Here is a 17,250-nt window from a genome sequence, read left to right as displayed (position 1 = left end):
ATAATCAGCTTAAAGGTTTGCATAGAAACACACCCTATGAGATATTGTGGATAAGCCAAATTTGTGTCAGCAATAGTCATTAGATAATTCTTGTTATCTAGTCAAGCAGCCTGTTGTATAAGCAAAATCATCAAAATAGTTCTTGTTATACTAAATTCAGCAGTTTTAATCATGATAAGAAAATACTGAGTTTGTTTAACTTTTAGAAACATATGCATTAAAACACGGCTCCTCCCTTCTTTCTTTTGCATATAAGGCACTGTGGTATTCAGTAAATGTCAGAGATCTTATGAACACTCTCCAGCTCGTTTCCCTGTGTCTTATTTGGTCTCTAACGAATTTGGGGGTCACTGAAGATCTTCCTGCATTAACTGAAGTACACCTGGGTGGCGTCTGATAAGGAAGCAGGATGGCAGATAAAGTGAGTATGAGCACTGAAAGAAGCTGCAAAAGCTGAACAAATGGGTTCTGTGGACTGTAAGCAGTGGTGGGTGTAGTGCTGCTGGGTGTGGGCAGTGGTTGGTATAGTGTTGCTGGGAGAGGACAGTCGTGGGTATAGGTTTTCTTGGTGTGGACATAGGTTGGTGTAGGGTTGCTGGGTGTGGGAATAGGTTAGTATAGGGTTGCTGCCTGTTGGTATTGATGTGTATAGTGTTTGCTCTGTGGGGACAGTGGGGGGCATAGCTTGCTGGGTGTGGTTGGTATAGTGCTACTGGGTAGGGGCATTGGTGGGTATAGGGCCATTGGGTGTGGGCAGTGGTTAGAATAGTGTTGTTGGGAGCTGTTAGTTGTTGTGTAAAGTTGATGGGTGTTAGCAATGGTGCATAGTGCTGTTGAGTATGAGTAGTGGTTGGTATAGTATTGCTGGGTGAGGGCATAGGCTGGTATAAGGTCGATGGGTTTGGACAGTGGTGGGTATAGTGTTGCCTGGTGTGGGCATTCAAGGGTATAGGGTTTCTGGGTGTGGGCAGTGGTTGGTATAGTTTTGCTGGGTGATGGCAGTGGTTGGTATAGTGTTTCTGGATGTGGGCATTGGGGTGGGTACAGGGTTTGCTGATGTGGGCAGTGGTTGGTATAGTGCTCCTGGGTGTGGACAGTGGTGGGTATAGTGTTGCTGAGTTTGGGAAGTGTTTGGTTTAGTGTTTCACATTGTGGGCAGTGATTGGTATTGTGCTGCTGGATGTGGGCATTAAAGAGTATACGGTTGCTGGGTGTGGGCAGTGGTTGACATAGTTTGGCTGGGAGATGGCAGTGGTTGGCATAGTGTTGCTGGGTAAGGGAAATGCTTGGTGTTGGGTTGATGACTGTGGGCAGTGGTGCATAAAGCGCTGTTGGATGTGGGCAGTGGTGAGTATATTGTTGCTGGGTGTGGGTAGAGGTGGGTATAGTGTTGCTGGGTGTGGGTAGTGGTCGGTATAGTGTTGCTGAGTGTGGGTAGTGGTCGGTATAGTGTTGCTGGGTGTGGGTAGTGGTGAGTATAGTGCTGCTGGGTGTGCGTAGAGGTGAGTATAGTGTTGGTGGGTTTGGGTAGTGGTGGGTATAGTGTTGCTGGGTGTGGATAGTGGTGAGTATAGTGTTGTTGGGTGTGGGAAGTGGTGGGTATAGTGTTGTTGAGTGTGGGAAGTGGTGGGTATAGTGTTGCTGGGTGTGGGTAGTGGTGGGTATAGTGTTGCTGGGTGTGGGTAGTGGTGGGTATAGTGTTGCTGGGTGTGGGTAGTGGTGGGTATAGTGTTGCTGGGTGTGGGTAGTGCTGAGTATAGTGTTGCTGGGTGTGAGTAGTGGTGGGTATAGTATTGCTGGGTGTGGGTAGAGGTGAGTATAGTGTTGCTGGGTGTGGGTAGTGGTGGGTATAGTGTTGCTGGGTGTGGGTAGTGGTCGGTATAGTGTTGCTGAGTGTGGGTAGTGGTCGGTATAGTGTTGCTGGGTGTGGGTAGTGGTGAGTATAGTGCTGCTGGGTGTGCGTAGAGGTGAGTATAGTGTTGGTGGGTTTGGGTAGTGGTGGGTATAGTGTTGCTGGGTGTGGGTAGTGCTGAGTATAGTGTTGCTGGGTGTGAGTAGTGGTGGGTATAGTATTGCTGGGTGTGGGTAGAGGTGAGTATAGTGTTGCTGGGTGTGGGTAGTGGTGGGTATAGTATTGCTGGGTGTGGGTAGAGGTGAGTATAGTGTTGCTGGGTGGGGTAGTGGTCGGTATAGTGTTGCTGGGTGGGGTAGTGGTCGGTATAGTGTTGCTGAGTGTGGCTAGTGGTCGGTATAGTGTTGCTGGGTGTGGCTAGTGGTGGGTATAGTATTGCTGGGTGTGGGTAGTGGTGGGTATAGTGTTGCTGGGTGTGGGTAGTGGTGGGTATAGTGTTGCTGGGTGTGGGTAGTTATGGGTACAGTGTTGCTGGGTGTGGATAGTGGTGAGTATAGTGTTGCTGGGTGTGGGTAGTTATGGGTACAGTGTTGCTGGGTGTGGGTAGTGGTAAGTATAGTGTTGCTGGGTGTGGGTAGTGGTGAGTATAGTGTTGCTGGGTGTGGGTAGAGGTGAGTATAGTGTTGCTGGGTGTAGGTAGTGATGGGTATAGTGTTGCTGGATGTGGGTAGTTATGGGTATAGTGTTGCTGGGTGTGTGTAGTGGTGGGTACAGTGTTGCTGGGTGTGGGTAGTGCTGGGTATAGTGTTGCTGGGTGTGGGTAGTTATGGGTATAGTGTTGCTGGGTGTGTGTAGTGGTGGGTACAGTGTTGCTGGGTGTGGGTAGTGCTGGGTATAGTGTTGCTGGGTGTGGGTAGTTATGGGTATAGTGTTGCTGGGTGTGGGTAGTGGTGGGTAGAGTGTTGCTGGGTGTGGTTAGTGGTGGGTATAGTGTTGCTGGGTAGGTGTAGTGGTGGGTATAGTGTTGCTGGGTGTGGGTAGTGGTGGGTATAGTGTTGCTGGGTATGGTTAGTGGTGGGTATAGTGTTGCTGGGTGTGGGTAGTGGTGGGTATAGTGTTGCTGGGTGTGTAGAGTTATGGGTTTAGTGTTGCTGGGTATGGGTATTGGTGGGTATAGTGTTGCTGGGTGTGGGTAGTGATGAGTATAGTGCTGCTGGGTGTGGATAGTGATGGGTATAGTGTTGCTGGGTGTTGTCAGTTGTTGTATATAGTTGATGGGTGTTGGCAATGGTGCATATAGTGCTGTTAGGTGTGGGTAGTGGTTGCTATAGTGTTGCTGGGTGAGAGCATAGGCTGGTAAAAGGTTGATGAGTTTGGACAGTGGTAGGTATACGGTTGCTGGCTGTGGGCATAGGGCTGCTAGGTGAGGGCAGTGGTAGTTATAGTGTTGCTGGGTGTGAGCAGTGGTGGGTATAGAGTTGCTGGGCATGGGAAGTGTTTGGTTTAGTGTTTCACATTGTGGGCAGTGGTTGGTATAGTATTGCTAGATGTGAGCATTGGGGTGGGTGTAGGGTTTTCTGATGTGGGCAGTGGTTGGTATAGTGCTGCTGGGTGAGGGCAGTGGTTGGTATAGTGTTTCTGGGTAAGGGAAATACTTGGTGTTGGGTCGATGGGCAGTGGTTTATATAGCGCTGTTGAATGTAGGCAGTGGTGGGTATAGTGTAGCTGTGTGTGGGCAGTGGTTGGTATAGTGTTACTGGACGTTGGTAGTGGTGAGTATGGTGCTGCTGGGTGTGGTTAGTGGTTGGTATAGTGTTGCTGGGTGTGGTTGGTGGTTGGTATGGTGTTGCTGGGTGTGGTCCGTGATGGGTATAGTGTTGCTGGGTGTTGGCAGTGGTGAGTATAGTGTTGTTGGGTGTGGGTAGTGGTGGGTATAGTGTTGCTGGGTGTGGGTAGTGGTGAATATAGTGTTTCTGTGTGGGGTAGTGGTCCGTATAGTGTTGCTGGGTGTGGGTAGTGGTCGGTATAGTGTTGCTGGGTGTGGGTAGTGGTGAATATAGTGTTGCTGGGTGTGGGTAGTGGTGGGTATAGTGTTGCTGGGTGTGGGTAGTGGTCGGTATAGTGTTGCTGGGTGTGGGTAGTGGTGGGTATAGTGTTGCTGGGTGTGGGTAGTGGTGAATATAGTGTTTCTGTGTGGGGTAGTGGTCCGTATAGTGTTGCTGGGTGTGGGTAGTGGTGGGTATAGTGTTGCTGGGTGTGGGTAGTGGTGAATATAGTGTTGCTGGGTGTGGGTAGTGGTGGGTATAGTGTTGTTGGGTGTGGGTAGTGGTGGGTATAGTGTTGCTGGGTGTGGGTAGTGGTGAATATAGTGTTGCTGTGTGGGGTAGTGGTCCGTATAGTGTTGCTGGGTGTGGCTAGTGGTGGGTATAGTGTTGCTGGGTGTAGGTAGTGGGGAGTATCGTGTTGCTGGGTATAGGTAGTGGTGAGTATAGTGTTGCTGGGTGTGGGTAGTGGTTGGTATAGTGTTGCTGGGTGTGGGTAGTGGTGAGTATAGTGTTGCTGGGTGTGGGTAGTGGTGGGTATAGTGTTGCTGGGTGTGGGCAGTGGTTGGTATAGTGTTTCTGGATGTGCACATTGGGGTGGGTACAGGTCAAATTTTCTGACAATTAAATCCGTTGTCGGAAATTCCGCTCGTGTGTACACAATTCCGACGCACAAAGTTCCACATATGCTCGGAATCATGCAGAAGATATGCACTGGCTATTGAACTTAATTTTTCTCGGCTCATCGTACATGTTGTACGTCACCGCGTTCTTGATGTTTGGAATTTCTGACAAGATTTGTGTGACCGTGTGTATGCAAGACAAGTTAGAGCCAACATCCGTCGGGAAAAAAACATGGATTTTGTTGTCGGAAAATCCTATCGTGTGTACAGGGCATTAGGGTGTCCTTGCCCTAACCCTCTCTCCCCAGTTCTTTTTAAGAGACAGTAAATCTCTTTTGTTTGCATTCAATGTAACAATGTAAACTGAACACAGAAGATTTCTGTATTGTCAATATAAGGCAAACAATAGATTTTAGGGGGTCAGTCAGCCAATCCCTGGAACAGCATCTAGGGTTGGTTGGATAGAACACCAGACAATTAAGGAACTTCAGGAAGAAAAAGGCAAACAGTAATGAGCAATAACACTTAATTATGCAGAGAATAGTAAACACTGAGTAACTGAATATGCAAAGAGGACTCGCTGGTGGGAAGACTATGGCTAGAAAGAGCTTTACTCAGGGAACCTTAATCCTATAGTGAAGGGTTAGGCTGGGTTTACACCTATGCACACACACAGGAAGCGATGCAGGGTCCCCACACCAACCGGTGGATGGGTAGATGCTGAAGGTCGGTTAGATGTGGAACACAGTGGTCCAGGTCGGTGCCACTGCGAGGTCCACCGATCGCCAGGCAGAAGCAGATGATCTTTTAATGGTGTCCGGTAATGCAGGTTCAACCGTAGAGCAGCAGCTATGGCTCACAGGGTCTTGGTAGACCGTGGTTCCTGCAGCTGGACAGCAGCTTTGACATACCTCCCAACATTTTGAGATGGGAATGTGGGACACCTACTAGCAAATGTATATAGGCATAGGACATGCCCCCTGCCACACCCCCTTAAAGGAGAATTAGCCCAAAAAAAGTTAATTAAATCCACAAGGGCTTTTTTTAAAACCATTACCATTCCTTTATATTGGCTTTTAAAATTTACAAAGGCAGCAATTTAGAATTTGGATGAAAGGTTTAGCACTGGGAAACACTTTTTGAAAGCTAAAAAGTGCATTTTATATACATCTATATGGATCAGACCAAAATGAGGGACAAATGAGGGGGAAAGAGGGACAGAGGGACATTGCTCCAAATCAGGGACAGTCCCTCGAAATCAGGGATAGTTGGGAGCTATGTCTTTGATGCTCACTGGAATGTCCCGGGAGAATAGAGTGGGGCACACAGAAAACAGCTCCTTAAACGGGTTGTAAACCCTCCTGTTTTTTCACCTTAATGCTTTTACACTCTGCACTTGTGATGTCATCGCACATCAATTGAAATACATTTCAATATTCTTATACAGATACTATTATAATTTGCATGGGTGTTTTATGTGAAATATATGCTTATTATAATTTCTGAGCACTGCAATTATTGTTATACAGGGTGTAATAATCCTCCCCCTCTCTATTATATGGGGTGTAAAAACCATCCCCTCTCTCTATTATACAGGGTGTAATAATCCTCCCCTCTCTCTAATTTACGGGGTGTAATAATCATACCCCCTCTCTATTATATGGGGTGTAATAGTCATACCCTCTCTCTATTATACAGGGTGTAATAATCATCCCCCCTCTCTATTATATGGGGTGTAATAATTATCCCCTCTCTCTATTATACAGGGTGTAATAATCCTCCCCTCTCTCTAATTTACGGGGTGTAATAATCATCCCCTTTGTCTATTATACAGGGTGTAATAATTCTCTCCTTTCTCTCATACAGGCTATTAGACCTGGTTTCCACGTGGATGTGGAGGGCTTCATTCCTCATGGCTGTAAAAGGTAGGTGAAGATTCTATCCTAGCTACTTATTATACAATATATGTCTGCTCTCTGTATAATACTGATGTAGCACTCTGGGGTTTAGTCAGGGAGCTCCTCACAAATGTACTTGCCAGGAGTAGTTATCTTGGTCGATCGATAGAGATCTATTGATTTCTAGGTGGCCGGGTACTTGGTGGTACTAGATATGAGAAGGGCAACTCAAGGTCAGGTTATGGGTATACGCTTATCTCAGCCAATGGGCAGGGGTTTTCTTAAATCCCTTGTCCTGCTGGGAGAACCTATATATTCGGATGGAGTCAGGTGATCTATGTTCTGTGCCACCTGGACGGTTATCTGGGTAGACGTGTGCCGTACGTCCTGGGCTGCTAGGCCGGAGATTGGGCCTATTCCGGGGGCATCTGGCTGCCAGGTTGTGTGAGATCCAGAAGTAAGAGAGCAGCGCAGGGTTGGGATTGCAGCTTGCAGTCCAACCAGAAAAAAACTCTTTTACATCCAAGAAGTGTCTTGCACCCAAAAACTTAATATATAAAATATTATCTGCAACTTAATATATTTAATCCACAATCCCGTGTGGTATTATATATGTCCTTATAGATATCCAACAAAGTGAAGTCTGTGCTAATTTTAGTTGAATCAGTCTTTTATATAAGTGTGTGTTTTTCTCCGTGATGTGATATCCCAACATCTATGATCGGTATTGCTTTCATGCCAAATACAGACACCCACCGTGTCACCAAAATTGCTGGTCCTCCAATTTCCTCTGCCCACTAGGGACCCTCTCAGTATATCTCCCAGTGCTCCGATGTATATATAGGGGTAGGTGTCCTAAAGTAGGTGCCCTGAACCAAAGTTGCATAAATGTGTCTTTTGCTTATTAGAATTCCAGCATTACTGTTTTGTTCTTTCTTACGAGGAGTTTGCAAATCTAAAATTGTAAGAAGATCCCTAGCAGGATATTGACTCAGTGTAGTCCTTTCTATGGCACAGCGAGGCATTTGTTTCTTATAAACTCGCCCCTTTAGTTATTTAAAAACTGTCAGACGGTGGAAGCATACTTTTTCCTTTTTTTTCTTTTTTCGGATTGGCGGTGATGTCGTGATTGACGTTGGATCTACACTGGGGGGGGATTTTTAAAATGTTATATTACTTTTTTTTTTTTTAAATAAAAGACTTGTCAAAAACTCCATCTTTTTTTTACACTACGCATTCTTTTTGGGGGGGGATAAGTAGGGTTCAGGAGGGGGGGCTTGTTCATTTCCTTACTTTCATGACCTGCTGGGCTGCATGCACAGATAAGGGTCTGGTATGGATTTTGGGGGGACACCACAGCATTTTTTAAAAAACATTTTGCGTGAGGGTTCCCTTAAAAATCCATACCAGACCCAAAGGGCCTGATATGGATTGGTGAGGGGGGGGGGGCACATCAGTTTTTGTTTATTGCCGGAAATTCTTTTTTTTACATTCAGCTGTCAGCGGAGAACCCCGATGACAGGTGATGACTCACCAGTTATTAAGGACACGGCGGCCACTTGCTCCTTAATGCCTTGCCTATTTATTAATGTAAATAAATATGCCAGCCAGTTTATTAGTGTATTTTTTGTGAATGTCCAAAAACTTTTTGAAAAACACTGAGCGGTATTTTACAGCATTTTTTAAAGTGGAAGTAAACTCATCGATGTAACATTTTTAAAAAAACAGTTACATTCCCGGCATTTCAGTAGGGATGAGCCGAACACCCCCCTGTTCGGTTTGCACCAGAACAGTTCAAAAAGAAAAAATTTGTTTGAACATGCTAACACCGTTAAAGTCTATGGGGCTCGAACATGAATAATCAAAAGTGCTAATTTTAAAGGCTTATATGCAAGTTATTGTCATAAAAAGTGTTTGGGGACCTGGGTCCTGCCCCAGGGGACATGGATCAATGCAAAAAAGTTTTAAAAACGGCAGTTTTTTCGGGAGCAGTGATTTTTAATAATGCTTAAAGTCAAACAATAAAAGTGTCATATTCCTTTAAATTTCGTACCTGGGGGGTGTCTATAGTATCCCTGTAAAGGGGCGCATGTTTCCCGTGTTTAGAACAGTCTGACAGCAAAATGACATTTCAAAGGAAAAAAAGTCATTTAAAACTACTCACGGCTATTAATGAATTGTCGGTACGATAATACACATAAAAGTTCATTGATGAAAATGGCATGGGAATTCCCCACAGGGGAACCCCGAACCAAAATTTAAAAAAAATGGCGTGGGGGTCCCCCTGAATTCTATACCAGGCTCTTCAGGTCTGGTGTGGTTATTAAGGGGAACCCCGGCCAAAATTTTTTTTAAAAATGGCGTGGGTCCCCCTCAAAATCTATACCAGACCCTTCATGTCTGGTATGGATCTTTTTAGGGAAACCCCGCGCGAACTGGCGAACAGCCGATGTTCGAGTTGAACATGAGTTTGACTCGAACTCAAAGCTCATCCCTACATTTCAGGTATGCTAACTGTCACATTGGCTTCCTTGGCCTAAAGCGATAGGAGGGTTTGCGTCAACTTTAAGGGGAAACGTACGGCTTTGCAAATGGAGCCCACTAGACTGATTCAATCAATATTAGCACAGACTTCACTTTGTTGGATATCTATAAGGACACACTGTATAAAATACTACAATATACACGGGATTGTGGATTAAAGATATTAAGTTTCAGAAAATATTCTATATTGAAGCACGTTATTGTTTTTGGGTTAAGATTTTGCACATAACTTCACTCATTTTATGGTTATTTTATGTATATTAGCAGCGCAGCATCACTTGATTCTATTATACATGATACATAGTTGTGGGAACATCGTTTAGTGCTTGCAGCAGCTACTACAATGTAATAATTACATTGTAACTGATTGTTTGAAATAAACACATATTACTGGTAACACAGGAGTACACTTCATTAATATTTTTTTTTAATATTATGGCTCAGCAAATTTTTTTAAGCCACTTTTTTTCCGGGGACCTCAAAGCACTTTATCTACAGTTGGGGCAGATATCTTGGGTGATTTTTTGGAAAATGTAAACATAATTTGTTATCATGAACTATCATTAAAAGTGTCAAAAGTCCCTCTGAAACCCAATGGGAGGACCACTAATTTATGACTCGAGTATTATATCCAACAAGGTCAGCTGAGCGAAATAATCGTTTTTTTAATGTATTTCTAGGTTCACCATAAACTTGGGAAAAGATAATGGTCGGAATTTAGTGATACACTTTGATGCTCGATTTGACTCTGGTGGAGACAGGGGCAAAATAGTCTTGAACTCAATGATAGGCGGTACCTGGGGAAATGAGCAGAAGGAAGGCTACTTTCCCTTCCAGACGGGATCAAGCACCAAGGTACGTCTACACTGGGAGGGGCGGGACAAATGTTGGATGGGGTAAAGTGATATCACTGTTCATACTGGACGCATTGAGAGGTTATTTACTAAAACTGGAGAGTACAAAATCTGGTGCAGCTGTGCATGGGAGCCAATCAGCTTCTAACTTCAGCTTCTTCAATTAAGCTTTGACAAAAAAAACTGGAAGCTGATTGGTTTCTTTGCAGAGCTGCACCAGATTTTACACTCTCCAGTTTTAGTAAAAGCCATAAAATTGGCCCTAGTATATGTATGAATGTGTGTTCGGGACCTTAGGTTGTAAACTCCTTGAGGGTAGGGACTGATGTGAATGTACAATGTATATGTAAAGCGCTGCATAAATTGAAGGCGCTATATAAGTACCTGAAATAAATAAATTAATAAATAATATCCATCCACGAAAGGTTCAGTAGGCAGCCAATGATGGCTCAGGTGAAGGGTATAAAGGCTTTGCCATGATGGTCGCCCCTTCAGCTCATTCCATGAAGGATGAGAACCTCCTACATAGGAAGATCCAATGGATTCCATCATGCTGCCATTGTGTGCCATGATATACCGCCTAGTGAATGGTTGCTGTTGGTCAGATCACTGATTGTCAGAATTATTGGCTTGTGAAATTTTTCATGTAACATTTCATTTCTATTTTGTGTATGCGTGTGTTATTGGAAATTTTCTGTTTGTGAGACGATTATTATAGGAAGAGGGAATGGGGATCAGGAAATCCCTGACATGGAATGTCACTATAAGGTCCCCTGTAAAGGCTCAATCTGGGGAGTAGAGGGGGGGCTGACTGGGAACTGAAGCTCATCACCATCATGGTACAAATCTGTTATGGAAAGACCAATGTGTGTGTCGGGAATTAGATACAGGAATAGACCAATGTGTGTGTTGGGGATGGGATACAGGGGGGGCCATTGTCGGTGCTGGGGATAGAATAATGGAAAGGATCCAATGTGAATGCCAGGGGGAGGAGTACAAAGGAGCTACAAAAGTGTGTGAAGGAAAGAAAAATGGGGGGATACCAATGTGTGTGTGATTGGGGGTGATACAGGGAATGGATATTACTGCTAATGAATACTCTGTTCTTTTTCATTTCTCTCTGGGGGCAGAATTCCTCAGACACTAAAAAGTGAGAAGGCTTAATTCTATATGGGGTAGAATAGGAAATAACTGACCCAGAATAATGATATTCTCACCAACAGTTCTCATTTACCCCAAGTCAGTCATAGTAGATGGGACCCCTATCAAGGACACATGAATTGGAGCCATGGCTGGGACAGTGTCAGATGGGGTCCTTAATCAGGACAGGCGTGTATTGGGGCCCCTGGAAGTGGGAGATTGTTGTTTTGTTTTTTTTTTGTTTCTTTTTTTATCAGTATAGAAATAGGCATAAGAATTAGATACATTGCAGACATGGTTTGTACATGGCGATCTGCAGATAATAGACAAAAACAGTATTATTGAATATAACAACCGAGAGGTATAACATTCCCTTGTATTATACAAACATCAAATGTTAAGCCCAGCCCCCTTTGACAATGAGCCCTGCCCCCTAGGCATCACTGTCTAATGCCAGATCCTCAGTGCACAGTCGAGCCTTTGGCATGTTTGTGGTAGGGGTAGGATAATAAAAAGGCTGCTGTATGACATGCCAGGTACATTTCTCAACCTTTTTGCCCCAGAGGAACCCTTGAAAAGTGTTCAGGTACCAATTCATTGGTAGTCAGTGGAAAAAAATGCCCCTTACATTGGTGGCCAGTGGTAAGAATTCCCCACTTACAGTGGTGGTCAAAATTCCACCCTTACAGGCAGCAAAACAGATCATTGGTGTCATGAAGCTGGCCCCACCAAGTGGTGTTGGGCCCCAGAATGAGCAAGCACCATAAAATGGGAGGTTAATCAGCCACAGCTCAATGGATCCCTAGAAACCTTTGAAGGAACCCTGGGTGATGATGGCTGGCATACCGGCACTGCAAACTGGCCAACATCTATTGATCTCCTAAGGGCTCCATTCATTATTCTAGGTGACAGATACACCATCAGAGACCTGTCACTAAATCATTCCGACACAGAAGCACATCCTTCCATTTTTCCTTTCCATTAACAATTTTCTGCAATACATAAATGAAGAATACATAAGATAAGTTACATACACATAGCATCTTATGGAAAGATTTGTGTTGAAAAGAACAGTATGGTGGTGAAGTCTTTGTCTCTACGGCCAACACTCATTGCCTTTGTAAAGCCCAGCAAGCTGACACTGTGCCACCTCTTTTCTTACAGGTTTCCTTCACATTTGAGCAAGACAAGATCACCGTACGATTGCCTTCTGGAAGTCCTTTCTCATTTCCAATCCGCTTTCCCATATCACAGATCACATACGTATCTGTGGATGAACTTGAGTCCAAGTCCATCACACTACAATGAAGAATCCCGCAACAGAGGAGCCGCCTGTCCCCACGTGTCCATATCCAGGCTCTGTGAAATGGTCATAGTGGACAGAGAAGAAAAAATTCTTTAATCCTCCTTTGTAACCTCCCCCCTCTCCAATCTGCATTCTTGCTGCTCATGTAGACATACATTGTGCTTTGCTCATTTCATTTACTAGAAATTAATTTCATCCACACTTAAAAAAAAATCCAATGGGCTCTATTGTGTTTGATCATACCAATCAATGTATTATTTAGTGATGATGACTTTGTATTTCTTGCTCTGCTCCATAGCGCCCCCCTGCTGAAGGTTTGTTGCATTACTTGTAAATGGCACACAGTAACCAAAAGTGTGTTAATGCAACATTTTCTGTCTGATTTTCTTATATTTTCCAATAAAAATCTTTCAGATCTTTTATATCATTAAATTTTTTTCTGGCTCCAAACTGAAAGCTGTATACAGATATTTATTCCAAGCTTTAACCATAAACTTTCAACAATTACATGGAGAAAAATAAAATGTCACAAAGTCCAACTCTATGTAAATTACATACAGAAAAAGAGCAGCTGCAGTGGATTTGCCCGGTATAGGCAGTGGTAGGGTATGGGTAGTAGTTGTGGCAGTGAATGTAGTAGTACCCCAGAATGGGCAGGGGCAATGCTGGGGGTAGGAGTTACTGGAGCAGCTTTAGTCTCAGTGTAAGGATAGTAGATTAGACGCAGGGGTCTCCAAACTTTCAAAAAAAGGGCCAGTTTATGGTCCTTCAGACATTAGGGGGGCCGGACTGTGATTACTGGGCGTAGAACATGTCCTGATGTCAGTGGGAAAAAACAATGCCCTTTCTTTAAATGGGTGTGTGGACAAGGGATTATAGCGGTGCTAGGGTCAGGAAGATTAGAGAAGAAAAGATAAAACAAAAAATACTAAAATTACAAATTTTATTAATAGTCTATCATAAATACAATGTACATTATAAACAGTTCATACAGTAATTATACAAATTTTGTGGATACATGTACTGTAAGTGACCCTAAGAATGGTCAAGTGGGCCAGATGGCAAGTGGCCGTTGAAGGAGGGGGGGCTCATTTTCCTACATGTTTCGCCAAAACATTGGCTTCTTCAGGGAACAGGAGCTCATAGGGTGGATATATATAAAAAATTCTGTGTGGTGAACATGAAAACACGTGTTAGAAATATTGATTTGACCAAACACTGCATAGTAAAAACAATAACACATTGCAACTGTGGCTGGACATTCATGCGACCCTAAGCTCCACACCACTAAACGGAACTGCGGACATACCTGGGGCGTCAGTGCCCAAGACGGGAGGGAAGAGAGGGAGAAGGGGAACGCAGCCACCCAAGGAGATCCCCACAGGGGAGCAGGCAGACCGCGCCGTAAATTATGCCTGCAGGGGGCATACAGTAGACCTGGCAAAGGAATGTAAAAATAGTCATGTGTCATAATGCACTGTGATAGTTATTCCAGGAATAGAGGATTGCGCATATGTGCATTGTATTAAAAAGAGAACAAAAAATATATGTATATAAATAGGTATAAATGTATCTATATCTCTGGAAAAGGTGCGGACTTACATGTATATCTAAAAGCTGTAGAGAGGCAAGATCAGGAAGTGCCTGTAATATATGTATGCACACAGCAAGGAAAGGACATCAAGGTTGAACCATATCTGCAAACCACTTAAGGCAGGCCTAATTAGAAAAATGGATGGTGTTAGGGGTCTTGCTGTTGTTAACTGGGACCAGGTACGGTAGTTTATGCCTATACTTACTTGATGGTATCTACTGTAAGAAAAGATTCTCATAGCGGTACATTCACAGGTATATAGTACCGGTGCTGGGATGAAAAAGGGATAAAAATAACAGTGGATCCTATAAGAAATGTAAAGGAAAAAAGGAGGATCAGAAAGATAGGGAAATGGAAGCTTTAAAATATACTTGGGCACAGGTGAGGCTAGTGAAAAAGAATCTATTACCTAATTCATCATGAAGCACACCGTGTTGCTTGAGAAAATCAGTGTTAACCACCAGAGTAAGAGGCCGATCCAAAATAAGTTCTAAAAAGTATATAAAGGAATAATAAATAATTCATGTAGACAACATGAAGTCAGGGTGTTTTGAAAGGCAGAAGTTTACCTTGTAGCTGTGTGCAGAGCAAATGCAGGCACGTCCCTCGTCCATGAGAACTGAGGGACTGGCCGGTTACTCATATACCCCCCACACCTGATCAGATAATGATCAGGTATGCGGACGCTAAACGAGGGGTAGCCACGGCTGTGCACTGCACGGTGCCTAGGAACTGCGAGTTCCATCATGCAACGCGCGCGCATGCTCAGATCTCACGGACCGTGTGGCGATTGGAGAGGCGAACACCCCTGGAATGGGAAGTACCAAGGTGTCATCTCACCCAATCTGCCGATGGAATAAAGGACTAGAGGGTCTGAGAACAGACGTGGGCACCCAGGGGCAGACAGTTGTCTGCGCCTTGGCGTCCGTACAGGCAAAGACAGCGCTAGCCATGTCACCCCCAAACCGGGAGAACCCGCGGAGCCGCCGCCCACCACCCACGCCACAAATAGTCCCCCCAGTCGTGGGACTAGCCAAGGCACCAGGGACAACCGCAGTCCAGTGGCGGGGAACAACGGGGCACGAAGTGTAGTGCGCCGAGACACAGGATGGGAGGATATCCCAAAGGTTGCCCAACGATCCACAGGGGCCACTGGGGAAGGTGGGAATTACTGTGTGTCAGCACACGACATCCAGCCACAATGTGTGCAGTGTGCATAGAGAACCACTGGGTCCCAGTACGACAGTGAAACCTGCAACCAAAAATGGAAATGCAATGCAAAAACAATATATAGAAAAGAATATATAGAAAAGGAAACACACAATATATGTATTGCAACAGTTGTGTCAAAAAATATATATTGTTCAATAATGACAAAAAAAGAGTTTTAAGTCGCAAATACATACAGGCAATATACATTTATAGAATATACAGGGATATAAGCTATGTTAAGTCAATTTGCCAGCTTGTCTCAGAAAAGGAAAAAGGCATTTGTGATCAATGTAAAAGGCAAGATATTAATCCATGTCAAAAAAAACATTATATGGATGAAATACCGGGTGGGGCCATGGCAGCAAAGAGAAAAAAAGACAGGGAATACAGGAGAATGAGAAACTAAGAAGGGAATAGAGGAGGGGGGGGGGGGGGGAGAAAAAGGGATGGAAGAGGATAGGGTAGAGAGGAAAAACCACAAACGACGTTGTCTGGGGAAGGGGCATGGAAAAGAAAAAAACTTAAAGGAAGGGCTTAAAACTAATATATTCATTGAGTCCTGGGAAGATGGTAGCATTTAATAAATGAATCCATTTGGTTTCGAGTCGTAATAGTGAATTATCAGTACTACCGCCTCTTACATGTGAGGGGATATGTTCAAGTGCGGAAAACAAAATAACATGGGGATCGGAGTTATGTTGGGCAGCGATATGCCTATTAATGGCCGTAGTGGTGATGTTCTTGTATAGTGGTTTGATATGGTCCCGAATACGGGTCTGAAAGGGGCGCTTGGTTTTGCCAACATAGAATGCGCCGCATTGGCATTGGGCCAGGTATACAACCCCAACAGTGGCGCAGGTGACATAATGTCTGATGGTGTGTGTGTTTCCATCGGGTAGATTAACAACCTGAGAGTTGGCAACGAATGTACATATGTCACATTTGCCACATTGATAGGTACCGGTGGCAGTGGGCCTATGTGCAGTGTCAGTAGAATGATGACTATGAATCAGACGATCACGGAGAGAGGGAGAGCGTCGATAGGTAATATCAGGATAAGTGTTAATATATTTGGCAATAGTAGGATCAGATGTGAGTAAGGGCCAAAATTGTTTGAGGACGTCTTTGATTTGGGTATGCTGATTGGAGAATTGGGTGATGAGTCGTGTGGGTTGTTTAGAATCCAATGGTTTGTCGGAGAAAACCAGATCTTTACGGTTGAGTTTTTTTGCCTTATGGAATGCTTTCTTTAAGAGAGAGTGGCTGTAGCCTCTATCTAAGAGTCTATTATAGAGGTCGTGTGCCGCCCTGAAGAAATCTTCATCGCGGGTACAGTTACGTTTAATCCTGACATATTGACTATATGGTATACTTCGAAGGAGGGGCTCAGGATGGGCACTCTGGGCATGTAGGATTGTATTGCCCGAAGAGGGTTTGCGGTATAAAGTAGTATAGACTTGGCCATTGGGTTGTACACCAATCTGGAGGTCCAAAAAATGGATCTGAGACTGGCTGCACTCCATGGTAAATCTTAGATTATATGTGTTGTCGGTAAGACTTTGTACAAATGAGGAAAGTTCTTCCTTAGTACCGGCCCAAAACAGAAGTATATCATCGATATACCTGTACCAGGATATAATCCTGGACAGGTAGGGGTTGAAGTGAATCGAGTCAAAAAGTTCCCTCTCCCACCCCCCCAGGTACAGGTTGGCATAGGCAGGGGCACACTTAGTCCCCATAGCCACACCCTGCACCTGGAGGAAGTGGGAGGAGCCGAACATGAAATAATTGCGTGTGAGTATGAACCTCAATAATTTGAGGACAAAGTCCCCATATTCATCATATTGGGGGCCTCTGGCACGAATGAGTTTGCTGATAACTGAGATACCTCTATTGTGGGGGATTACGTTGTATAAGCTTTCCACATCTAGGGCTACCAACCATGTGCCACTGGGCAGGGATTGGCCATCTAATATACGAAGGAGATGGATAGTGTCCTTTATATATGAAGGCAAAGCTACAACATGTGGTGCCAGATATTTGTCTACCAGAGCACTGGCAGATTCTGTGAGGCATTGACGACCAGACACAATTGGGCGACCAGGTGGATGGTCTAGAGATTTGTGCAATTTCGGGAGGGAATAGAAGGTAGGGGTAGTGGGTTCTTTAACATAAAGAAATTTCC

General features: G+C 44.3%; 1 protein-coding gene across 1 annotated transcript; it reads left to right on the top strand.

Annotated features, from left to right (window-relative positions):
• Positions 1–272: 272 nt before the first annotated feature.
• LOC141102693 (galectin-1-like) lies at positions 273–12,681 on the top strand. The gene is made up of 4 exons (XM_073591614.1): positions 273–421; positions 6,384–6,442; positions 9,640–9,814; positions 12,118–12,681. The coding sequence occupies exons 1-4, from the start codon at positions 410–412 to the stop codon at positions 12,259–12,261; spliced, it is 390 nt and encodes a 129-aa protein (XP_073447715.1). The 5' UTR covers positions 273–409; the 3' UTR covers positions 12,262–12,681.
• Positions 12,682–17,250: the final 4,569 nt, after the last annotated feature.

This window comes from Aquarana catesbeiana, linkage group LG07, assembly GCF_042186555.1.
Source record: "Aquarana catesbeiana isolate 2022-GZ linkage group LG07, ASM4218655v1, whole genome shotgun sequence".
Lineage (NCBI taxonomy): Eukaryota > Metazoa > Chordata > Amphibia > Anura > Ranidae > Aquarana > Aquarana catesbeiana.
Note: the sequence above shows the minus strand (reverse complement) of the source record. Positions and strands in the feature narration are given on the sequence as shown.

What these genes read in the sequence shown, in the direction of transcription:
- LOC141102693 (XM_073591614.1), top strand. An exon ending in ATTCCTCATGGCTGTAAAAG is followed by an intron (nt 6,443 to 9,639) that starts GTAGGTGAAGAT and finishes ATGTATTTCTAG; the next exon opens with GTTCACCATAAACTTGGGAA. An exon ending in AGACGGGATCAAGCACCAAG is followed by an intron (nt 9,815 to 12,117) that starts GTACGTCTACAC and finishes CTTTTCTTACAG; the next exon opens with GTTTCCTTCACATTTGAGCA.